This window comes from Alternaria ventricosa (assembly GCF_023758065.1).
Source record: "Alternaria ventricosa strain BMP 2768 chromosome Unknown scaffold_2, whole genome shotgun sequence".
NCBI lineage: Eukaryota > Fungi > Ascomycota > Dothideomycetes > Pleosporales > Pleosporaceae > Alternaria > Alternaria ventricosa.
In genome coordinates, this window is record NW_026055682.1 from 2712871 (window position 1) to 2737214 (window position 24344).

At 54.1% G+C, this 24344-nt stretch overlaps 7 protein-coding genes across 7 annotated transcripts; 2 read left to right on the forward strand and 5 right to left on the reverse strand.

Moving 5' to 3' along the window:
* Positions 1-4581: 4581 nt before the first annotated feature.
* On the reverse strand, positions 4582-5655 carry J4E93_001893 (uncharacterized protein; the record flags this gene model as incomplete). Its single annotated transcript, XM_049339841.1, is given in 2 exon segments — positions 4582-5636; positions 5649-5655. The coding sequence occupies 2 exon segments, from the start codon at positions 5653-5655 to the stop codon at positions 4582-4584; spliced, it is 1062 nt and encodes a 353-aa protein (XP_049203798.1).
* Positions 5656-5735: 80 nt separating this feature from the next.
* J4E93_001894 (uncharacterized protein) lies at positions 5736-7766 on the reverse strand (the record flags this gene model as incomplete). The annotated part of the gene is given in 2 exon segments (XM_049339842.1): positions 5736-7742; positions 7758-7766. 2 exon segments carry the CDS (start codon positions 7764-7766, stop codon positions 5736-5738), a joined length of 2016 nt encoding a protein of 671 aa, XP_049203799.1.
* A 6651-nt stretch (positions 7767-14417) lies between these two features.
* On the reverse strand, positions 14418-14699 carry J4E93_001895 (uncharacterized protein; the record flags this gene model as incomplete). Its single annotated transcript, XM_049339843.1, has 2 exons — positions 14418-14452; positions 14501-14699. 2 exons carry the CDS (start codon positions 14697-14699, stop codon positions 14418-14420), a joined length of 234 nt encoding a protein of 77 aa, XP_049203800.1.
* Positions 14700-15575: 876 nt separating this feature from the next.
* J4E93_001896 (uncharacterized protein) lies at positions 15576-16813 on the forward strand (the record flags this gene model as incomplete). The annotated part of the gene is made up of 2 exons (XM_049339844.1): positions 15576-16131; positions 16182-16813. The coding sequence occupies 2 exons, from the start codon at positions 15576-15578 to the stop codon at positions 16811-16813; spliced, it is 1188 nt and encodes a 395-aa protein (XP_049203801.1).
* Positions 16814-18449: 1636 nt separating this feature from the next.
* J4E93_001897 (uncharacterized protein) lies at positions 18450-19179 on the reverse strand (the record flags this gene model as incomplete). The annotated part of the gene is made up of 2 exons (XM_049339845.1): positions 18450-18605; positions 18661-19179. The coding sequence occupies 2 exons, from the start codon at positions 19177-19179 to the stop codon at positions 18450-18452; spliced, it is 675 nt and encodes a 224-aa protein (XP_049203802.1).
* A 1720-nt stretch (positions 19180-20899) lies between these two features.
* Positions 20900-22085, forward strand: J4E93_001898 (uncharacterized protein; the record flags this gene model as incomplete). Its single annotated transcript, XM_049339846.1, has 4 exons — positions 20900-21029; positions 21078-21204; positions 21268-21921; positions 21983-22085. The coding sequence occupies 4 exons, from the start codon at positions 20900-20902 to the stop codon at positions 22083-22085; spliced, it is 1014 nt and encodes a 337-aa protein (XP_049203803.1).
* Positions 22086-22901: 816 nt separating this feature from the next.
* On the reverse strand, positions 22902-23614 carry J4E93_001899 (uncharacterized protein; the record flags this gene model as incomplete). The annotated part of the gene is made up of 3 exons (XM_049339847.1): positions 22902-23127; positions 23179-23345; positions 23411-23614. 3 exons carry the CDS (start codon positions 23612-23614, stop codon positions 22902-22904), a joined length of 597 nt encoding a protein of 198 aa, XP_049203804.1.
* Between the last annotated feature and the right edge of the window lie 730 nt (positions 23615-24344).

The window sequence follows — 24344 nt, forward strand, 5'->3', positions numbered from 1 at the left end:
AAACACCCCCCCCCCCCCCCCCCCCCCCCCGGCCCGAACGTTCCCCACAGGATCGACATGTGACGTCGTTGCAAATTCACACGACAACATCAGCCTCACGACTCGCAACTATGATCACCAACCGCCCATACTCGAAAGACAGTACACTTTCTCGCTGTGCATCATGCCAAACACCAAAACCATTGACGTCCCCCACCTCGGCGGCATAACAGCTGCCTACCAAACCTCCGGTCCCGTGGACGCCTCCAAACCCACCCTCATCTTGATAAACTCCTTCGCTACGTCCTCGGAGCTCTATCGTGATGCATACACGAACGAAACACTTACATCGGTGATGAATCTGGTAGCGATCGAGCTATTGGGTCATGGACAAACGCGCGCAAAGACTGAGAACTGGACGTACTGGGATACTGCGATGATGAATCTGCAGGTTATGGAGAAGCTGGGTGTGAAGAAAGCTTTTGTATTAGGGACGAGCCAGGGAGGATGGGTGACGGTACGAATGGCACTTTTGGCGCCGGAAAAGGTAAGCGACCCACGCCATGTCTAATGATTTGTGACGCACTCTACCAGATATTGACAGAGGAACTACCAAGATCCTTGGCATAGTACCTCTTGGAACATCCTTAGACTATGAGTCCCCTCGTTCTCGCGATCTAGGCTGTTGGCACGCCGTTGACCCCCTCGCTGACCGCATCACCGGCGAATTCGGCACCGAATCCAATGAGCCTACGCCAAACTTTGTACCCAGCACAGATTTCTGCAACTTCCTCATCGACGTGGGCTTGGGGAAGGAGGACTGTCCCGAAGACGTCCGCGCCTTCTGGATTGATGAGATTAAGAACAATTATCAAGGCGACGAAGGACGTCGAAGGATCAGGATGTGTGCAATTAATCTTAGAGATCGGGACGGATTGCATATGCGCTTGAGCGATGTGCTGTGTCCGGTTTTGCGGTTGCATGTAAGTGGATGGATGCTTTTCTTTTCATAGCAACGTTGGTCTCATTGCGGATGTGTTCTCTAGGGTGATTTCGCAACTGACTGTTGTCACAGGGAACTAGCGATGTTGTTTATTCGGTCGCGAACGCCAAAGAGGAGATGAAACTCTTCACGAACTCGCCGAATGCCAAATTGGAGGTTATCGAAGGCGGCCAGCACTTCTTGAGCGCATCCAATCCGAAAGAGGTTAACGAGTCTGTTATTCGTTTTGTAAAAGAGTATAGCAAGTAGAGGTTTTGGGACGAGGGCTTTGTGTTATGCATGTTGGATGTTGGATAGGCCTTGTTGAATCAAACCTTGGAAGTATTTTGACTGGGTAGCTAGGTAGCAAACAGATATCATGACACGGACGCATTAGCTATTTGCGCGCATCTTTCATTCTATCCGCACCGACCATTACCGTAACGCCGACGGATGTAGTGTGTCTCGACAGAGAGAAAGGCTATGTAGTTGATTTGTGATGTTGATGCTTGCGTATAGAGGGCATTAGGTCAATACACAAAAATACCAACCCAGTTTATGTTGAGCATCGGAACAGGTGCATGTTACAAGCACAAACGATTAGGGGTCCTTGTAGGCTTCATCGCAAAGATCTGATGGTCCCATATAGCCGCTCTAAGCAAGATAAATACTGTAGGGATAAGTAATAGCACGTGCGCCATTGGGTGTCTGGCTTACCAACAAGGCAAAGATGAGACCTTGCATCTTTCCACATGTTCTAGCTGCATACAAAGTATGATGCGCACACAGTCGTCAACATTTGTTTTGCAAGTAATCTTCGCCGTTTGTGTATAAATGTGCATATCGGTGTGACAAAGGGTGGATATGTTGAGTTCTGGCACACACGCACACTCACACGACGCCATGCTTTTTCTTGCTGGCTATGATGTAATTTGATATGCGCTCTTGCGATTACCCCGCTTATCCCAGTCCTTCAGCTGTTGCTTGCTTTTGCGCGGACCACGGAGTCTTGCCCCTCTCCACACCTGGCACTTGGACTTAGCCTCCGGCAAAACGGCGCTCATGCCACAGTTGTAAACTTGGTCTGCGGGCCGAAAGTATTGCTTTTGACGGAATGGTTCCAGCGCTGGGTTTGCGGGAGAATTATGGATCTATCTCGATGGCCGCTGCATAGGTCCCACAATAGCGCGATAGGTCTGATCGGCAGCGGTGATGCGCTCCAGTGTGTGGCCATGAAGAAGGAAAGTGCGGAGCAAAGCAATATTGTCGAGAACACCGCCTCTTCACGATCACGGCACGTCGGATCTGCGTGGTCAGCTACCAACAGTCACAGTCTAACAAGAATCAGCATTGGCAATCCTGCGACATCACTTCCACATTAAGAGCACGTTATTTTACCTGTATGGCGGGCTATGGGCCATACAGAGCCCAACCGTCGATGCAGCTTTGGATTTCAGACTCGCCTAAAGACCCATGTCAGCATGATCTCCAGTGTAGAACTACACCGGAATAGCCGTTTGGTAAGCGTATTCGTAACATGCATCTACATACCCTTGTCAACGAGATGTGGCTGAGAATGATCGAACCGAAGTCCCGCCCGCTCGCCTCGCAAAGGAAATGCCATCGGTCCACCCAACACCACCTTAGGGTCTCGCACGTGCGTCAAGATGCGAAGGGCTTGCAAAAGTTGGGCATTTCCTAGCAAGTGGGGAAAGTTTGACGAGCCGCCAATGGGTACAATCGCAGCGACATCGAGACTGTGCTGCCCCTTGTGCAATGCGACGAGCGATCAAACGTGGGTTGAGAGACGACCTGGAAGTGATTACTGTTTGACATTAGCATATCTTGTCAACTGGGATGAGAGTTCATTGGCTTGTCGGAACGCGATCTATATCCATGGACTAGGTACTGATGTTGTTTGCTTTTTGGGCGTCTTAACCTGATGGACACCGGGGATACTCGATGTAGCCAGCAAGTTCTTACAGCGGGACAGATGCACCTGCAGCCGCATCTGTATCTGCAGCGACATGCAGGATGTAGCCGGTATGTTTCCGCGGCATTCGTCCACGCCGCGCCCCTCTCAATTAAGACCGGTTCCTGCGTCTTGCCGTGGCCCTTGAATCGCAGCATGAGTAGGCGTTTGTAGATGCTGCACCAGAATAAGACTTGATATATTGCATGGTGTACTACAGCCACAGAGGAATCCGTTGATGTTCCCAGGTCTGACAAAGTCGTCTTGGACACAGCCGACATTTGCCAGTAGGGGCGACGGGAAGGACACGTTTCGCATCCTGGTCATTTCGGCAGTACTGCATCGCCGTTTACCTCAGCATGTGCCGTTTGGGGAGCATGTGACGGGTGATTGTTGAAGAAAAGAGAAGAAGGAGTGGGACATCTAGACAGTGGGGTGAGTAGTTGGCACTTGGCTTGTTCCAGGGCTTGACGTCAACAGGCCTTCACAACGGATGGCAGGTACAATAGGCGCGTAAGAAGACGGAAGCCGGTACACTTCAGGTACAACCCACTGCTCTGGGTGCCTGTGCTCTATCGTTTGGCTCGCAAATCAGCGTGCATGACCGTACAGCGCGAAGATTTGTTACCGCAGCAGGCAGGATTCGCCGATTGCGAACGATGAACTGACTGCCTGAGCCCATGCATCAATATGCAGGCCTCGATTTCACCTTTGACTTGTGTAGCTGCACCGTTCTCGTTCCAGTAAGACAAAACCAATTGCATTTGGCGCCCAAGCGAGCTGTCGGCTGGGAGTTTCAGGTGGTCGTTGGCAGTCTGAGACAGAGACCTGAGCGCACACAGCAACAATGTCGCATTTATGCGGTCAAGAACGCTCTTGTCCGCTGCATATCTTTGTGCACAAAGTCGCGGTAGGAATCCTTGCATGCCGAGATGAACAATGCTTGCATGAATGTATAGTTGCAAACTTATAGATATATAACGGTACTGGATTAAGGTGAGGGGTAATGCACCCGAACGCACCGAAGAAGTAGCTCTGCCGGCTTTTGTTCGTAGCCATGGCGTCCACCATCGGAACTCACCGCAGTGGAGTTCCAAGACTGCCTTGACCAAGTGTAGACTGACCCTTACAGCAATCAGCGTGTTAAAAGACACACGGGTGATGCAATTTCAGGGGTTAGCACAAGCTGCGGGTGCTTGTACCCGGTATAGCTATTGAGCATACGTGAACGTTGCGGTTTACCCAAGTAGCGTAGCAGATGCCATACGGTACGGAGTATGGTACGGATGTGATATTCGTGCGTCTAAGTGCATATGTGTAGCCAATCAATCGCCAAGGGGCTGTGGTGCTCTCTAAAGCATAGATGTGGTGAGAGCGACGCCCAAGTCCTACTTTTGCAAATCCAGGAGGTCCACCCAATGCAAGGAGATATAGACCCGTGTTGGTATCGTAAACCCAATAAGAGAAACAAAGAGAAACAAGACGTCTCAAGTGGGATGAGCCCGATGACAGCTCTAACAGTGAAATCGCCAAAAAGAAAGATATGGCCGTGAATGGAAGCAAGGAAACATGATACCAAAGAGTGATGCGCTATGATACAGGGTATATGCAAGCAAATGCGAAGAGATCGAAGAGTCGTTGCGCGCAATTAATTCTCCTCCATCAAGGCTTCTTGGTCGCCGGTTTCGCGCCAGTCGCGTGCGCGTTCGGATAGGCGCTTGACACCAGCAATGCGCTCTGCCCAGAGAGATTCCGAGGGCGAGCGGAAGGTGTACGCGCGCTGGGATGAGATGACACCGATTGCCTGCAACACGGCCTTTCGCGAATCCCTACCGAAGACAGCAGGGTGGTTGATCCACTCGAGACTGGACTCGAGTTCTGCGTCAAGCGCATACATGGTTCTGACATCAATGCCTGCTGCAGGAGTAAAGGGGCTATCCGCATGAGGCGAGGGCGTTCGCGCACGCAAGTCGCCACTGGTACTGTGCAATGTCGGTGATGCGGATCCAGTGCTGCCTGCTGCACTGGATGGTTCGTTGCGTCGGTGACCTGGAGGTGGAAGTGGTGGCAGACCTCCTTTTCCGAGTCCTTTTAGAATACTGCGCGTTTCCTTGAGAAGGTGGTGTGCGCGGTCGTGTTGCCCACGCGAAACAAGCGTCAATGCGCGTGTCAGCATGTCTGAGGTGAGCAATTCCATGCGTCGCTGCACGACGTGAGGATGAGGTGGGATGGGAGGTGTTGGTGGTCTTCCAGTCGGGCTCTTCTTTGGCCCTGACGGTAGCAGAGTGATGGCGAGTAACGACGGGCGTGGTAAATGTGACAAAGACCCTTCGCGTAGGATGTCACCGTACGTCAGGTCTGCCTGGATCAGCGGCACTTCTTCAACGCTGAGTGTGCGTGAGTCGTCCTGGTCGAGCGGTCCACCGAGAGCCTCAAGGCCAGACACAATCGACTCCCAAGGGTCCTGAGGAAGCTGTTCTGGTGAGCCGGTGTCTGGTGCAATGGCTAGTTGGACCAAAATGTCTCGCTTGTCGCCAAAACGCAGGTCACCCAACGCGGCTTCGGCGTCTCGTCCGGTGGCTCGTTTTGTAATCTGTAGGGCGCCGCTGATCTTGACAAACTTGGCAGGAGAGCCTTCGGGTAGTCGTAGCTTGAGTTTGACGTTTTGATGCGAGGTAGTCTGGAGGGAGCCGAGACAGCCAGCTGCACACTCACGCAGCATCATCCAGTCTTTGACGTACGTGTACGAAGCCTTGGTGCGGGTAGAAAGTTCAATCATGGTATCGGGCTTGTGTGTCAGTCCTAGACCGAAGGAGTGGATGGAGACCCTGGATTACGTGTTAGCAGTGGTTGCGCGGATTTGTGGGAGGAAGGGGCTACGGACTTGGCAGCCTCGGCGCGGGAGATGACAAAGTCGACGCTTTCAGCATCGGAGGTGGAGGAATCGCTGATGAGCAGGATGCTGGAGAGGGGGTTGCTGGACTTGCGCTGCATGAGCAGATCCATGGCGACATTGGCACCGTCGACGACGTCTGCGCGCAGGCTCTTCTGGCCGACGGGGCGGATGGAATCGAGCACCTTGGGCCAGTCTCTCCACGCCTTGCTCGTCATGCCGACGATGGGGACACCACCGCCGCTGGAGCCGAAGGTGACGAGGCCCATGCGGTCGCGCTCGCCCAGGTTGTGGACCAGGAAGCGCAGGGTGTCGCGGAGCAGGTTGATCTTCAAGCCCTGCATGGAGGAGGATACGGGGATGACGACGACAATGTCGACGGGCACGTGGATCGAGGGCGGGGGGCGCGGCTCGGGCACGGCGGCGCGCGGGGCGCTGTACTCGGTCGGGGCGGTCATGGTGGACCTGGCGGCGCCGTAGGACGAGTTGATGGAGGAGAGGCGCTTGGGGCGGCGGTAGTCGTCGTCGTCGGGGCCCGAGTTGTCGTGGTCGTAGTCGGGCAGGCGGGCGGCGGTGGGGAAGTCGAGGCGGATGTCCATGAGGGCGCGGCGCCAGAGGTCGAGCTGGCTGCGGTCGTGGAACTGCAGGTGGAAGGCGGGCAGCTCGGCGACGGAGAGGCTGAGGGTCAGGACGAGGCTGTCGGGCGCGTGCTCGACGTGGTTGAGGTGCTTCTTGATGAGGATGGAGCCCTTGAGGGTGCACTTTGTCTTGGTGAGGGGCGGCGTCTTCTTCTCCTTGACGCAGATGAGCATCTCGGAGAAGAGGTAGCACTCGAGCTCCTGCCACGACTGGCGGTCCTTGCCGACGCGGATGTGGCCATGGAGGCGCAGCTTGCCGAAGCGCGAGAAGTCGAGGCCGTGCCAGTTGTCGACGCGGGCGTGCAGGTCTTCGGTCATGTCATCGAGCAGCGCCGCCGGCTCGTACGGCGGCGCGGGCGACTTGGAGCGCTCGTAATCGCTCTCGGCCACGCTGGCGAGCGGCGGCAGCGGCGGCGGCGCTCGCGGCAGGTCGTCGGGGCTGGGCCGCCACTTGCCCTCGACCACCTCGACGGTGACGAGGCACGTCAGGCTCTGCTGCTGCCGCGACCGGCTCAGCGTGGGGAACTCGCTGCGGACGGTGACGGTGGGCGCGGGGATGGGGCTCCGCACGCCGCCGCGCGGGCTGCTGAGGCTCGTCTCCATAGACTGCACGTCGTAGTCGTGCCGCCGCCCATCGTGCGTCGCGGCATACTCGCTCGACGACGCGAGCCCCGTCGCGCCCGAATCGCTGCGCCCGTGGGCCCGCGACTGCGCCTGTGACAGCGACAGCGACGCGCCCCGCTCGGAGCCGCGGTCGCGACTGTGGCTGCTGTCCCGCTGCCGTGTGTGTGTCGTGGGCGGGTATCGCGCCGACGCGTTGCTTCCGGTGCGCGACCGCCCGTGCTGCTGCTGGTGCTGCTGCTGCTGGTGCTCGTCGTGCGGCCGCTCAGCCTGGCTGTCCCACGGCGTGGGCGTGTTGGCTGCGCTGCGCTGGCTCTCGGCGTGCGGCGGCGGCGCCTCGTGCTGCACCGAACGCACAATCGTCGACAGTTTCTCTGCGCGCACATCAGCCTGCCTGCCCGCCGCCGTCTGCGAGGGCTGCCTACCAAGGTCGAGCACGTTGCCCCCTCTGCTGCTGTCGAGCCCCAGCGTCGCATCGCACGTCGGGCAGTGCTGCGACTCGAACTCGCGGATGTACTCGTAGAAGCACGCCTCGTGCGACACATGGCCGCACGAGAGCTGCAGTATCCGCTCGCCCCGCAGCGTGTACTCGAGGTTCTCCTCACACACGCAGCACTCGCTGCCGATAAAGGTTCGTTCCCGTCGTGTCCGCGTCCGCTCCATGTCCATGACCCCGGCCATGCCTCTGCCCGAGCGAGGCGGCGGTTGCGAGCTGACCAGAGTCGCGTCCGATCGTTGTGTGTGCGACGTCAAGCCTTTCGTCGTGTGACTGCTGCGCGAGTGCGGACGGAGGCCTAGGAAAGACATGAGCGCCCGGAGCTCCACGACACGTCTCAATCGACCAACTCGACTCTCTTCTTGCCTCTCTTGTCCTGTGTGTCGTATCTGTCGCCCAGCTGCCGGAACAGGTAGAGATTCGTATCCAAAGCCTCCTTGGGTGTGCTGTGGGGTGGGTGAGGACGACGGCGTCCAGACAAACAAAGTTCAAAACCGTTCGACATGGAAGGGCCGGGGCTGGGGCGGGCCTCACTTTGGGATCGCCTCAAGCACGTTTCAGCATCCAGAGAGCACACGGAGCAGCGTTGAAGAGCCCGCGGGCTGGGTGGACCTTTAGGTTAGAGCCACCAGGTACCGGCAAGCTGCGTTAGCCGGGGTATTGTGCCCGACGCGATTCGAGCCGTCCAACACGGGCCTGTCTGCGAGGCACTGTGCACAAGGGGAGAATGCGATGCGCCGGCCCGTTAGCTTTCGTAATTCAAACAGCTGCAGCGTCGCCGCCCTTGGTCATCACCCACCATCGCGCAGCACGCCGTCTGGCTTCCATCACACCTGGCCTCCACTACCAGGCCCGACGACTGCAGCATCCCGTTTGCAGCCAAGACTAAGCAGCACCGATGCATGGCTGCACGCTGCACGCTGCACGTACGTCGCGCCATCCCTGCACGGGGGGCGTCGGAGGCACATGGGCCCCTGCCACGACCAACCGGACAGGGCTTGCGTGAATAGGGAGCCTTGGGAGCGACAGCCATGCGCCACCCCGTCAATCATTCGCCCTTACTTTACACGCGATTCAGTCCGTGAGTTGGCCCATGATGGCGGGCCAGAGACCGTTCGCATCGCAAATCCCCAACCTTGCGGTCCGTGACCATGTCGAGCCGAGTAGGGAGACAGCCCACATACCTGCTTGAGCGCTGGCGAGCTGAATCGAATTAGGAGACATGCAGCCTCGATACGTCAGGGGGAACACACATGACAAACGACGCTTCTCTTCCCTAATCTGACGGCCTTCCACCTCGTCCGCTATACCTACTTGTCTGTCCTGTATCTCCTAAATAGGGGACACGCTAGAAGCTCTGCTTGCCTCCTAAACCCATCGTCCACTATCCAGCGTCACGGATTCAGTACCGAGTCAGTCTCTTCCGTCAAGGTTTGCCTGCAGCTGGGATCTCTCGGAAACACACCACTTCTAGAAACCTCCTGTGAATCCTGCCAGGAGCGACTCGCACAAGGGGAACCTTACAGGAACAACCCTTCTCCGCGTGTAATGCGCGGTTAGTCGTCTTCAGTCACGCAAGCGAGCGTCACACTATGTTCGCAGGCGTGTATCTGGAGCTTCTCTTGGCGACCAACTTGCACCGTCGTTGCGGACAGATTTGCAACTTGCTCCTGCCACCCGAACCCTGCACGACCGTCAGTCACAGTTGAGCCGTAGTCAACTTGGTGTATATTCCGGAGCAGCTTGTACAAATTCGCGTCGGACGCACGACGCTGTAGGCATAGCGGTCCCTGGATCTTCCGGCCCCAGGCGGGTCTTTGCGTAATCAGCACATGGCACGCACGTGGATGCTAGAACGTCATCATGAGTTTCCAAGATGCGGCATCTCCCAACTGTTCAACCAGCAACGTCCATCACACACATCAAACCCTCGGATCTACGGCAAGGCAAACTACCCCCATGCACAGCTCTGCACCAAAATGTTTTCGTACCAGGGTTTCACAAACGACCCTTTCTTTCATCTTCTTGCACAGAACAATACGCACATTCGTTACCGGATTGGCCACGCCAACTTCCGCGGTAGATTGCCAATACGTGTGCTCTAACTGCAGGCTCTGTACAGGCTATGCACAAGAATTTTTCGTCACTCGAATTTTCTCCGCCCTTACCAGTTGCAAAGTCTGCATCGCCCTGCCTTTTTAGCCGGCACATACTCGATCTCGCTTCTACGGAGCGCCGTGCGTACACGCGTACGTAAGTACTGACGACGTAAATGAAATCCATAACAATCTTTTGAACCAGCTCCACATATGCCCTGAAGATTCGCTGCATCAACGGATCATCTTGCAGTCACGTTTGACAATGGCTGTCAGTGTGCGCGGTGGATGCGAATAACAGCTGTGACCACCGTGACAGACGCCTCATGCCGCGAACCATTCGACTATCTGCCTTTACGACCTTTGTCGAACGCTGGTTGCCTGACCTGTGAGCTGTCATTGAGCTGTCATATCGTTAAGCCCCCTTTCGGAGCTGTTCATGTACGCATGCCCAATAGTTTCTGCGCAATGGCAAGCTCAACATTGATTTGCTGGTAACTGCCTTCAATGCATTGAAGACTTGACCTCCTACATGCAGCATTAGATTCGCTTATTCAACACTATTACTCGCGGACGACAGCGAAGTCACTCCCTCTCATCTCTTTCCGCTATTGCTGTTATTAGACATATAAACGTGCAACAGTCGTTCTGCTGAACGAAAACACAGCAGTTCAATCGCTCCACAATCTCCGTTCCTCATCTTCTGTTGTCTTTCGGAGCGACCCTGCCCCACGGTCGACGTGTAGTGATGCGACTCATGGAGCTCACTAGTTTTGCGACGGTCTTAAACACCACACCACTACGGAAGCCACCTCGTCAAACTCAAGATTAACGGGCTTTTGCGCCGAGATTTAAGCGACAAGATTCTATGAATGGATTCTTGATGATCATGCTCGCTCCTTCCCGTCTCTCGCCTTGTTTTCCGACTCCACTACTTCTAGAAGATCCCCTTTTTCGGATGAATTCCTAGACAGCCATCTCATAGCGTCTTACAGCAAATTTGTCACACACCATAGCTCTCATGCGAGAAAGATGACGACACTGGAAGAGGATGAGAGTTGGGTACGTACTTGAAGCTATCCACTGTTACTGAAGACACCTATGGCGCCCGCATGAGCGGCCAGTGGGAGGTCCGAATACGTGGTATAGTCTCAAGACAGCAGGGAAACTTACGACAGTATATAAAGTATGTGCCCGTCGTTTTCCATGTGCATTACCGGAATAACGTCGGTCGGAGGTGTGCATAATGTAGCTCGCATCGCCTGAGAGCCGCTACTAATGCGCCTGGGTACCTTCCCCAGATCCTCCAGCAGCTTAGTTATTGACCGCATCCACAACATCGTCCACCCACACATAATGGTTCACGGCTCCGTTGCGAACGCCAATGCGTAGGTCATGTATCCGTGCAGCTTGGAACAACAAGTAAGCTAATGATGCCGACCACCTCAGTGCGGAGCGCGTAGATTTCAGCTAGTGCCCCATGTTGGTTCCCCTGCACCATTAGGTAGCTATTGGGTACACGTACTTGACGATCGTCCATGGCAATGGGCGGAACATCTAGCTCGGCATGTGCTCGCGGAACCTGCTCCGCCTCGTTCGCCCGTCCCTGTCAAGGTTAGAAGCAACACCATCACACTTATGCCCAACGACCCTAACTGCACACTACGCATCAGGTGACGTACGCTGATACGGTCTACGGGTCCCTGTTTTGGTGTTTCAGCTCTACGTCAACAGGAGCTGACAATACACAGTACGATTGATTTGCATCAGATCAGATCCGGATGATCAGCACTGGAACGACGTCCGAGCTCTGCGATTGGCAGGCACGTCGTGTGCGCGCCATCAAAAAGGTTTCAGCCTACTGCTACATAAATACACTATTCACAGGACATATGCGGCATACATCGTAGTATCACACTTGATGCCCTTGGACCTACCTAGGCACGGAGCCAATGGCGTAATACCAGCTCATCCGATGAGTGACGATGGGAGCAATACCATCAGCTGCCAAGGTGATGACGTTAGCGCTAGGCGAGAAGACATTCCACCAGCAAACTACACAGTGCATGCATCAAGAAAGCGACGAGCAGACCAGCCTCTTTGCTAAATATCGGTCTCGCTGTTTATTTGTAACTCACGGGTGTGAACACGGGAACAGAAGCGCACCTGGGCTTGAGGCATTCATGCCGTCCCTTGACGGCGTTGCATGCTAACAAAGTGCTTGCTAGCCCCGGTACTTCTCTACCGTGTTCAACCCCTACCCATCTACAGAATATCGGTGCGCATTGATGCGGTCAAGCAAGGATCGGAAGCTGCAGATATATGCACACTCACGGCCAGTGCATCCAGATAAACTGTGAACTGGGCGATCGTCGGAGCCAATCGTTATGGGTGTCGCATTGAGCATAAAATGCAGGCGTTTGAATATGGCTTCTATGAGTCTTTCACAGTTTAACTTCCGTACAAATCGACATGGTCGCAGTAATAGACGCGTGCATACCCAAGATCGACGGTCGGATGCGTTTGCGCTATATAGATAGCCGACCCATGGAGCATACTCTAAAGCACCAGTTCGGTGCGTACTGGAAATAGCATCATCGTCGCGATATATTAGATTTTCCTTCCGATCGGACCAGCGAGTGAAACGGCCTAGGTCTTCAGCGCAGTAGGAAGCCGAACCACTCGGATGCTAGCCTGTCGATCTGAATCGTCGCATCGAGTGAACTCGGAGCACCCCATGGGCTGCTACTGGTATCACTTCGAACAAACGCGGACGATTTCCCGGTCGCATGCAGGGTCTACACAATACTCATGTACACATAAAACGAGCGGTAGATTGGCGAGCGCGATGCTGGGTCTAGAGCTAGGCTGAAGATTATATAAGCTGGTGAGTTATTACCCCATGCATGACGTTATTCCTGAGTAAACCCTCTCGAACGGAAGAGAAGATGGAGGGAATAGGCGGCTCGATCAGAACGGACGGTGGCCCCTACATCGCTAACCTACCTATGGTATCACGATGCCTGGGGACACTCGCGGCAACAGCGAGATCTACTGTTCCTACACTCGTGAATCAAGCCAAGAGTTTATACCGCATTTCTGACTGCGTTTAAATATTAAAGGTCGCACGTCTCGGACAAACATCATGTTCACTACGACTCAATCCATCAATTTCCTGTCATATGACATGTAGCTAGAGTATCGACAGCTTGGTACGTACGGTTCGCGACAGCTACTTCCCATGTTGTATAGAAGAAGTACCAACGAACCGTAGGCATTGATAAAGGCGTAATAATCATACGGGATGTGCATCGATGCTTCTAGGCCATTGTCAAACAGTGTACATGATCAGCTTTTCCAAATCCGATTACGTGAACATGTGTACTATTTATGAGTCTTCCCAAGAGAACTGTAGGTTTTACTTGCTCAATATTGCTTCTCCAGTACATCTATCATTTCGCAATGTCTTGAATCACTTCTTCAAGTCGTACTCATCAAGATTCGGACGTTTCCACGCTTCCTACACAAAGTTGCAACCCATACAAGAAGGGTACCAAGGAAATTCCAAGGTACACTTGTATCACTACTTCTTCCCAGACACTCAGGGGTTCGCACTTGGCCCCAGCCTGTTATGACTCAGCAACCTACGCAAACTCTTCACCTCCGTAGTCACATCGACACGCCAACCTCGCGCCCAAGAACGGTCGAGAGGGTCAGTAGACCCTAGCAACTTCAACGTCTTAGGCGGTACCGGGCAAATGTCTTATTCGAAAGCCTAGAAAGCCGTTGCGCAACGTCGCGGCTCCCTCCGCCTCTACTTGCCAAGCCAGATGGAGCCGCAACCGTCGTGGTTTACGATGACGACGACTCGGACGTGAGATGGCAGTCGCCATGCTGGGGACTTCCGTCAGTGGGTGGATAATCGAACGGGAGATGGCATTTGCCATAAACGTCTCTCCATGACTTGCTGTACCGAAGATCCTTATTCCCTTTTCGTGTCGATCTCGCCTATACTTTCTAGTGATGACATACAGACGGGGCGGCAGTACGGCCTCTTGACCCGTTCGGCTCGAGGAGGACTGCGTATATTCCTGCTCGCAATGCAATACGGGTACAAGACTACGAATAGAAGAGTATGCGAGTCGGTCATAACAAACAGAAAGCAATTGCACGACCACACACCTTTTGGAAGTCTATGTGTCTTGTGCGAGGTTGCCATATTGTCTCACTGTGGTGGACGCAGATGCGTTGATCATCATGGGGGAGGGGCGTAGGGCAATCGCAATGAAGCAGCCGAAGATCGCAATCCGCAGCGCAGTTGGGCAGAGGAAGAAGGTTTACCCTTGAAGACGCGCATTCGTGTCCATGGAGACTGATCAGCAAAGGACCCGCAGGCTAGGCGGTCAAAGCTTGTCCGGGTATGCACCGCCTCATGGCCCTGCGTGTCTTGCAAAAACCCGAAGGCTTGAGTGTGGCTCAAGACCATTCAGGAGAGGCTCTGCACCAAAGTGAAAGTTGGGGTAAATACGTGAGAATGTGAATTGAGGATAGGTATAGGAGACAATTCCCTGCAGACGCTGACAAACAAGCCGGGCGACTCGGGTTACAAGCAACCGAATCCGGGGTACAAAGACACGACACGCCAAGTAGGTCAAACTGTGCCGTCACTCGTCGACATCAACTCTCAGCCGTGCTACCGTCGCAATACATGTAGTCATTCCACCTCGCAACTTCAGAGGCTTACTTCTGCATCATGAGCTGGACGAACTCGTTGTCTGGATTGTGTTAGAGCGACACGTGTGATGGCAGCAAACAGGACGTACAGTCAATTCGGCCGTCGCCGTCCTGGTCGGCCTCCCGGATCATCTCGTCAACCTCGTCATCGGTCAATTTCTCGCCGATAGAAGTCATGACGTGGCGCAGCTCGGCGGCGGAGATGAAGCCGTTGTTGTCGCGGTCGAAGACCTTGAAGGCCTCCCGGATCTCCTCCTCGGAGTCGGTGTCCTTCATCTTGCGGGCCATCATGGTCAGGAATTCTGCACGAGGTTAGAGCGGGGGTGTGGCAGAAGTGGGAGGGAGAGGTGCCTGGGAAGTCAATGGTGCCGTTGTTGTCGGCATCCACCTCGTTGATCATGTCCTGGAGCTCAGACTCGCTGGGATTTTGGCCGAGCGAGCGCATGACGGTGCCCAGCTCCTTGGTGGTGATTTGGCCTATGAGGCATCATCGTCAGCGGGGTCAAACTCGGGTGTCTAGTGCGGAGTGCGGTTGCGTGGGCAGGAACGAGGGCGCTCCCAGGGGGGCAAGGTGTGGGTGGTGCAGGCGACGGAGAGTACTGACCATCGCCGTCCTTGTCCTGCATCGCAAGGTGGTTAGCTGGTGTTGGGTGGCAGGCAGGGCTGGGCGGCCACTTACAAACAGAGAGAAGGCCTCCTTGAACTCGGAGACCTGCTCCTCGGTGAGAGAATCGGCCTAGAGGGCAGTGTTAGCAATGCGCCGGGCTGGGGGCGGGCGTGCGGTCGTCGTGTTTTGCAGGGCGGGGTATGTGCGAGGGCGCGCGGGCGGGCGGGGCTACACACCATGTTGTCTCTGGGTGGTGGGTGGTGGGTGCGAGGGTGAAGGGTGCTGGGCTGCTGGGCGACGATGGGCTGGGGCGGTGGATAGAGCAGAGGCGCAGGTGTGGTGTGAAGGAGGGTCCCGTAGTGTTTGCGGCTGGGCAAGATGGGCTGGAGTGGAGCAGGCTGTCAGACGGCCGTCTGTTGGGGAGCTGGCCTAGCGTCGCCCAGAGCGGGAAGGCGGCTCCCTCGCCGGCGCACCGCACCTCAGCCGCCGACACGCCTGCGAAGCGGCCGTCACTCACAGTCTGGCCGTCCTCTCAGGCTGACCCTCGCCAGCCCAGCATGTGGCGGGACCGAACCAACCTCTTCATATCCTACCGCCAGTCCTACGCCCACCACCCCCAGCAGAAGACGCGCCATGCCCGCCCGCGCTCCAATGGCCTGGGCGACAGCACGCGCGTGTGCGAGGAGCGCCAGGGCCTCATGTCCAGCGGCGCCTACCACGACGACGGCGACGCCGTGATTGAGATGGACCTGCTGCCTCCGCGCTGGCTCGACGTGCAGGACGAAATCACCCAGCACCTCGCCGACATCGCCACGCAGACACGCAAGCTCGACCAGCTGCACCAGAAGCACGTGCTGCCTGGCTTCGATGACGAAGACGTCAAGAGGCGCGAGGAGCGCGACATTGAGCATCTCACCCAGGCCATCACGCGCCTCTTCCAAAAGTGCCAGCAAGCCCTCAAGCGCATCGACGCCATGGTCCGCGACGCAAAACAGCAGGGCAGCATCGCCCAGGGCGAAGACGCCATGGCCCAGAACCTCAAAATCGCACTGGCAACCCGCGTTGGCCATGTCAGTGCCATGTTCCGCAAGAAGCAGGCTGCCTACCTCAAGAGTGAGACAACCCCCGCCTCACAGCCCTGGCTATGCTAACAGTCTGTCGAGAACTACGCGACCTTGGCGGCTTCACCTCGCCCTTCCGCGTTGCAACACCCGTCCAAAACCCCTACAACGACCCTGCCTTGCAAGAGTCGGACGCCGATCGCTCCTTCTCCCAGTCCACTCTCCTCCAGACAAAGCAACAGCGCATGCGCCACGACCCCAATCAAGCAATCATTGCTCAGCGCGAGCGCGAAATCGAAGACATCGCCCAAGGCATCATCGAGCTAGCAAACATCTTCCAAGAGCTGCAGACCATGGTCATCGATCAGGGCAGCATGCTCGATCGCATAGATTACAATGTAGAGAACATGTCGCGAGACGTCAAAGAAGCCGACAAGGAGCTCAACGTCGCCTCTGGATACCAGAAGCGCACCATCAAGAGGAAGATTATGCTACTGCTAGCCATCTTGATCGCAGCTGTTTTCATACTACTGTCGCTCAAATTGGGCAGGAAAGGAGCAAATAATACGCCCGCCGCTCCACCAGTACCTGACGTTCCGCCCGCCATGGCCATGGCAATGGGATACAGACGACAATCAACAAGCACGCGCACAAGTCGCATATGGCATCGCAGGAGGCGGCGCTTGTGGCAGGGGACGAGAAGCGACCCACTAGATAAATACATGTCAAGCTGAGCTCTCCCATATACTATTTCCAATCATCTTCTCACTTCACATCAGACTACACGCTCAACAGCTACCTCTACTTCCAAGTAATCAGGCATCAGATTTGCTGCAGGATAGAGTGCAGCGGTGGGCGAGGGCGGCGTAAGCATCGCTATCGGGGTGGCGCAGGCGGGTGCAACGGTGAGCCCCACAGCTGCATGGGCGTTGGGTCAGAACCAGACTGCGGTTTAGGCACCACCATGTCAGACTGCACAATGCAAGGCCCCATAGTCTCAGAACTCAAAAGTGTAAGTCGCGTAGATTCAACTCGGTGCGTGTTGCGAGAGTGGACGTAAATAGCCAATAATGGTGGTACCTCGGCTCGGTTGCTCTTCTACGCCAAGGTCGTGAATTCAACTCGTGCTATTAAACGTGCATTCCTGGGATGGACTTTTATATCATTACCAATTGACGTCTCTGTGTTCTCTGGCTCAGCTGATGAAGCAACCTGCTCGCTCTATGGCCGTATCATTACTAGCAAATCGTACGTGAATTACGAGGAAGCGTGTTCTTTCGAGGCTGTGTTTCGAAGACCTGCTCTAGAGAAGGTCGTCGCGTCGTTGACAATTAGCTAACAAGACGCAATGTAGTATACATCTCTGCCTAGGCGTCTATATACCTCATCATACCAGCTTCCTTGTTCACACGCAGCAATGGAGCCATCAACCTCTCCACCCGTTGCAGACATGGTAACACCGCTATCCGATTTTCAAAAGATAGGTCACAACACATATCTCTGGACATCATCATCATACCTATCCCAACTCGCAGAGCAAACTCCGCTCATCCTACTCTTCACTTGGAACGCTGCGGCCGCAAAGCACATCGCCAAATACACACTTGCCTACCAGAAGCTTTTCCCAACATCCCGCATCCTGCTGGTACGATGCTTCACCCCAGACATGTTCCGCCGTACCTCGTCCTACGCCACTTTGCTCGAGCCAACAACAGATCTTGTAGCCGAACATACCGCTTCAGGAGGACGCATCCTTGTCCATAGTTTCTCAAACGGCGGCGGGAATCAAGTCAATGAATTTGCAAAAGCATGGAAGAAGAAGTATGGAACAGTGCTACCAATGCAAGCACAGATTCTCGATTCCAGTCCGACCAAAGGCCCGTGGATGCAGAGCCATGCAGCCATTTCCGCGTCCCTTCCCAGAAACACGTTTTGGGGTTGGTTTGGTGGGGCGCTGGTTCATCTTCTCCTTGTCCTCACATTTATTGCAGACAAGACTACGGGAAGGGAGAATATGATGGTAGTTCTCTGCCGAGAACTGAACGATGAATCGGTGTTTGATACCAATGTACCGCGTCTGTATTTGTATAGTCGTTCGGATACGATGGTTCGGTTTGAGGAGGCAGATGAGCACGCTGATCTTGCCAAGGCAAAGGGATGGGATGTCACAAAGGTGCAGTTTGAGAAAAGTCCGCACTGTGGTCATATCAGGGAGGACGAGAACAAATATTGGGCAGCGGTTATGGAAGCTTGGAAGAAGGGGCCGAGGAGTGGTAACATGTCTACTTGATCTAGATACCAGCGTAACGCAGTCCTCATCTTCCTTGTGTTTATTCTAAGCGGAATCTGGTATGTTGCGTCTTGGTACGTCTACAATCGAGCTGCCACCAGACTCAGATATATGTTCCACAGTAAACCGCAGAAGCTGAGGAAGACAATACGACGCTCGACAGGGATGAAGGTGGTGCTAAAGAAGTTGGCAATCGGCCAGACCTTGTACGAATCGAAGATGAGACCGAAGAGCTCCTGTTTTAAGTATTAGCACTGCACACAGCAGCCCTTCGGCAGAGGGCCTACTTACGTTTCTGAAGTCCTGCCCAATCATCGCAACTGTCTTGCCCTTCATGAGACCAATCAGAATCAGGAACATTGACTGGTTCAGTAGCGCGCCCATGGTTATGCACTGTATCTCGCGAGTAAGCTTTAATCCGTCACCACAATTGGAGCATAGGCCACTCACGTCCGTAAACCACTTCTTGAAAATATTCCACCAGTTCCTCACTCTAACCTCTTCTTCCACAATGCCCTTTCCTTCTCCATCACCTCTCAGCATTATGCCCTTCTCCTCTTCACCTTCGCCTACAGCCCTTGTTTGCTTGACGGTCTTCCAGCCCGGAAACGCGCGCTCGAGCCAATTCTGCCAGTGGTAGTTGATGGGCGCGGTGAGTACGACCATGATGGCGAACTGGGTAAAGAGGACGCGGTCGAAGACGAAGGGCTTAGATTCGTTCCATGCTTTCAAGCGTTGCGCGATGACGTTGCTGCATGAGTCTATGGCGAGAGCGGAAAGACAGGCTACCGCGATGGGAGGTAGCTTCATCGTGGCGAAGAAGGTATCTTGGACCGCGAGGAAAGCCGGCGGAGAGTCGCTGTCTAGGTAGTTGATGAGGATGGTGGGGATCAGGTCGCAGGACCGATTGCGAGATGCAGATCAGCGAGGCCAAGTAAGCATCGCAGTACGCGGGCGTTTCGGCGAGGCGCTCACGGACGGTTTCGTGGCAGGGTGGTTGTAGTGGTGGAAAACCAACAAAAGTCAATCGGAGTGCGGCATGGCCATCTGCTTCGGCTGCGCCGTTGCAATGCCACTCCACATTGGTTGGTGTTGCTACCTACTGCGCTTGTCGGGGCATTGGCGCTTGAATCAGACGGTGGCTTGATACGCGTCACAAATGACTCGGCAGCACGCTTATCGCTCTCTCAGCCTTTACGAGGCCTTTGCCGCGGTTTTGTCACTTACTTAACTTCTCGATTTCCTGGTAGGAGAGGACCTGGAGCTTCATACCTCCCAATATTAAGCCGCGCACGAGTGGCCGAGTTGTGGCAGCAGCCCACGGAGCCCTGGACAGGCTGCTTCTTGAGAAATTTTGGTGGCGCACACGCTGCACACCTATGACAACGCTCGGCCGAACAGGAGGCACATGAAATCTGCAGAGATCGTAAATGAGGCAGGACAACATAAGCCAACAGTTTTGGAATAAGGAGCCGAGATGAATTGGAATACCTAACACATCTCGCCTTTTACGCTTGATAGGTTAAGCAAATACCAGACATTAACGAGTTCATGATCGCATCCAGAGTAGCCTCATGCAGTCCCTGAATCTATTGCAATCTCTAAAGCAATGGGCCGTTATGAATTACAGGCTGTGATAGACAATATTGTGTATGGGGTGACAACAAGCTGTTGATGTGTAATTGAGTCTGTATCTACACACGCCCGCATGCCCCGCAAAAAAATCGCAAGGTGAGAGAATACACTTCAGGCTAAAAGCTTGTCTTGTCCAATAAAACCAAAAGAAGAGTTAACAGATAGAGCGAACTATGCAGAGAGCTACTTGCAAGCACAACCTGCTGCATGTATACCTTCTTGACTCGAATCTTGGCGTAAGTAGCCAGGGTTCAACAATAGTTTGTATATAGATCGCAAGGGGAAGACCTGAAATGTATGAATAAAGTAGAAGACATCAAGTCTGTTCAAGAACCCAAATCACATGCAATTTAGGCTTCCAAGCAGTAACTAAATAGCCACGTGTCAGAGCAAGAACGCGATTGCGTAGAATCCAAATAGTACTCCGAAACCGAAACTCTTTTCAACCCGCAACGTAATCTCATATTACTCTACTGTTTCTTTTTCTTCTCGTTTCTGTTGGTGTTCACTCGTGGCACTCCCCGGCTAGAACCGTGCGCATGGAACAAGCCGACCAAACTCCGTTTAAATCCACCAACGATGACATAGCGCTATACATCATCATTGCTCAGATAACGTCACCGCATAACCAGCTCACCAGTTAACATGCTAAACAGATCTGTAGTCACGTTCGAAAACAAAGCGTAATGTGGGGTTCGATCTGTGTGCATGAACTGGAGATCTACCGAGGCTCAGTAATCGAAGGTGGGTAGACGGCATCGGCGAGCGTGTTGCGCCGTCGTACACCGGTGCTGTCTCTTCTTTCGTTAGTTAGGTACAAGCCATCGTTTTTGCCTCACATCTGTGTCTGTACTCTGCTCCCAAGAAACAACATCTTTCAAGAATTACCACCATCATGTCAAACAAAGCAGCATGGATCCCAGAAGCAAAGGGCCAGCTCCAGGTCAAGGAAGCTCCCATGCCAAAGGCAGGCAAGGGCGAGGTTGTTATTAAGAACCACGCCGTTGCCGTTAACCCCGTAGATTGTGAGTATCTGCATTTTCTAGTAGGAATGAGTTTGCTAATTAGAGCAGGGAAAATCCAGGACTACGGCATCTTCCTGCAAAAGTATCCCAACGTCTGTGGTACTGACGTCGCTGGTGAGGTGCACGAAGTTGGCGAGGGCGTTACACACGTTACCAAGGGCGACCGGGTGCTAGGGTTCGTCTTCCGCCTTCAACCTTGAGAGCTTCCGCGGGGCTGTGAACTAACAGCATGGTACAGACACGCGTTCTCACTCGTGACTAACGACCCCGCGCACGGTGGATTTCAGCTCTACACTGCTTGCAACGCGCTCGTCGTATCGAAGATTCCATCGCACATGACGTTCGCCGAGGCCTCGGTGCTACCTCTTGCCGTCTCCACTGCCGCCGCATGCCTCTTCAAGAAGGAGACCCTCGCGTTACCCTTGCCATCCTCCAACCCCTCTTCTACGGGCAAATCAGTGTTGGTATGGGGCGGCTCGAGCAGCGTTGGAGCGACTGCAATTCAGCTAGCCGCGGGTGCCGGTGTAAAGGTCGTCAGCGTAGCGAGCAAGCACAACCTAGAGAAGCTCAAAGGCCTGGGCGCAACAGCAGCCTTTGACTACAAGGACCCCAAGGTCGCCCACGACATCATCGCTGCTCTCGAAGGCACGGAATTTGCGGGTGTTTGTGACGCCATTGGTACACCGGATGCTGCGGCTGCCTGGGCACCAGTATACGAGAAGCTCGGTGGACGTTATGGCTCTGTGCTGCCTGATGCAGAGGGCCTTCCAAAAGGTATCGAGGGCACAAGCGTCTTCGGTCCAAGTGTAGCGCTGGCGGACAAGTACGTCGGTGACGTTGTCTGGGCTCGGTGGGTGCCAGAGGCGCTGGAAAGGGGTACACTAAAAGCTGTGTAAGTATCTATGTACCAAGTGCGTGTGAGGCATACACTGACTTCGTGCACGTACCTTTAGCCCAGAACCACTGGTAGTTGGAAAGGGACTCGACGCTGTGGCGGAGGGCTACAAGAAGCAGAAGGAGGGTGTCAGCTTTCGCAAGGTTGTGATTGAGTTGTGAGCCCTATCGGAACACTAGCCCACACAACGAACATGTGATAACAACATGTCGAAACTGACGCGGGGCATAGCTCTGAGTGATTGTGTCCAGGCAGTTCCTCTAGAAGCCACGTCCGGCATTACAAGCACATGCATGCGCTGAACATCAACAAGTTTCTGCGGCCCCGGCGAAACATAACCCCGGTCGGGTCCACTTAAAAGTTTTTAGCTTCCTGCACTCTGCTTCAGTTCACGTGCTTCTTGTTCTTCTTCTTCTGCAGCTGCAAGCGTATCCAGCGCTCGCCCCTGTGTCGCATGCTCATTGACACCAGTTTCTCTGCTTTGAGCACTTGCTCTTGTAAGTACTACTGCTCTCCCAACTTCCCATCCCTGCACCATGATGAAAAGCATTCCACATTCGCAGTTTCCACGCTAGCCATCAATCGAACCTACTTTAGATGGTCAATGAGCGCGAATACCTTCCTTGGATGTCTGATTTGCATTTCAACCTCACATTACACTTCTGCTTGTTTTCGACAGCTTTCGCTGACTCTTAACAGGCCACCTAGACTCCGCCATCGTTTAGCATTCATGCTGCTATGACCAACATGTATGCAGCTCTGTACGTTACCCAATTAGCAGTGCTCACTACACGATCGTACATAGTTGGAGTTTTGACTAGTTCATTCAATACTCATATACAATTAACACCAAGAATACCTATACTTTGCCACTTTCTCTTGATGGTGTTCCACCATACTAATGCACATTGTCTGCCAGAGCTTCGTTCCATCTTTGCTGGGGTATAACAGTTGCTTCGCACTACAAGCTCGATCGCTTAGAGCATGAAGAAGGTGAACAGACCCGTCATACCCGCGAACACAGCGCTGCCAGCGAGATGGGACGCAGCACCTGTTGCTGAAGAAGGTGAAGGTGACTCGGATGTTGAAGTACCGTTTTCGTTGAGCTTACCACCAGTGCCGGCGGTTGATGTAGGCGATACGTTTTCGGTGGCCTTCTCAGAAGCGTTCTTGAATGCATCAAGAGTGTTGGGACCAGACGCCCTAGACAATGTCAGTGAAAGCAAGCGACTACAAGATAAGCGGAAAACTTACGGGGGGTTGATAACACCGACCATGCCATTCTGGCAATGCATGCCCTGAGAGCAGTAAAACCAGACGGGAGCTGAAGCATTCTTGACCTCATAGGTGAAGGTTGTGCTGGCGACGCTCTCCATATCAGATGTCGGAACAAAACCGGAGAAGAAGCCACCGTCCATAGGCTTTAAATTTGGACGTACGAAGTCAGTGTATGTCCCACACGCAGTTCGTATATGGAGAATCTTACCTGGCAAGGGTTGGCGAAGGTAGCCTGAGCGACGGAGTGGTTCTTGGGCCAGAACGAGAAGGTGACAGTGTCGCCCTCAGCGGCCTTGAGGCTGTCTGGCTTGAAGACAAGATCGCCAGCCTTGTTACCGACAATGACCTTGTGATCCATTGCGAAGGTAGCGCTGGCCATGGCCGAAGCAGCGAAGATGGTTGAGAAATGCATTATGGTTTGTTTGTTGGTAAAGAGACTAGCTCGTTTGGGAATTAAGAAAATGCGGGTAGAAACGAAGGCTGTCTTGGTGTGTAATTGGTAGTGGGAAGAGAAGAACGTGGACCTGCCTGCCGAGCCAAATGAGCACATTTGCGTCCATTATATAGTATATAGAGAAACAGTTGCCGCCTGTTGAGCGGATCAATCGGTATACGCATGCCATGCCATAACACCTTCGAGACTTCAGGCGTCGCGAAGGCACGCTTTCTTGACGCCTGAACGCTTGAAGCGAGATCTGGGGAAACAGGGCGGTCAACGTGTCACAATGCAGAGGTCTGCTACTGGCTATGTTTGCCATGGGCGCCTGTATTGAGCCACTTGCCGCTCGGGTATGGCTGTTTCGAGCCTGAGGCCGATCCTGTGGCTGTCCAGGAGCTAAGACCAGACCCTTATTTCCATGGCAAATGCGTTTCTGGCCAAGGGATGAAACTCGCTGTTGGTCGTTGATGGAACGCGAGATGTTTTGGAGAGCGTGCACGGAAGTCGTGCGCTATTTCCGCCCTGTCATCTCACCCGTGACATGCGTGGATCCATAGCGACTGCCGTGACAGTGGACACCTACCATCGCGATATCTGGAGCGTAGGTAGCTAACAAGCCGTTGGCTCCGCTTTGAGAAATTCTCCGTCACCCGAAAGACTAGCGCAACAAGCAACAACGTCAACAGCTTCCAGTGCTGCACTC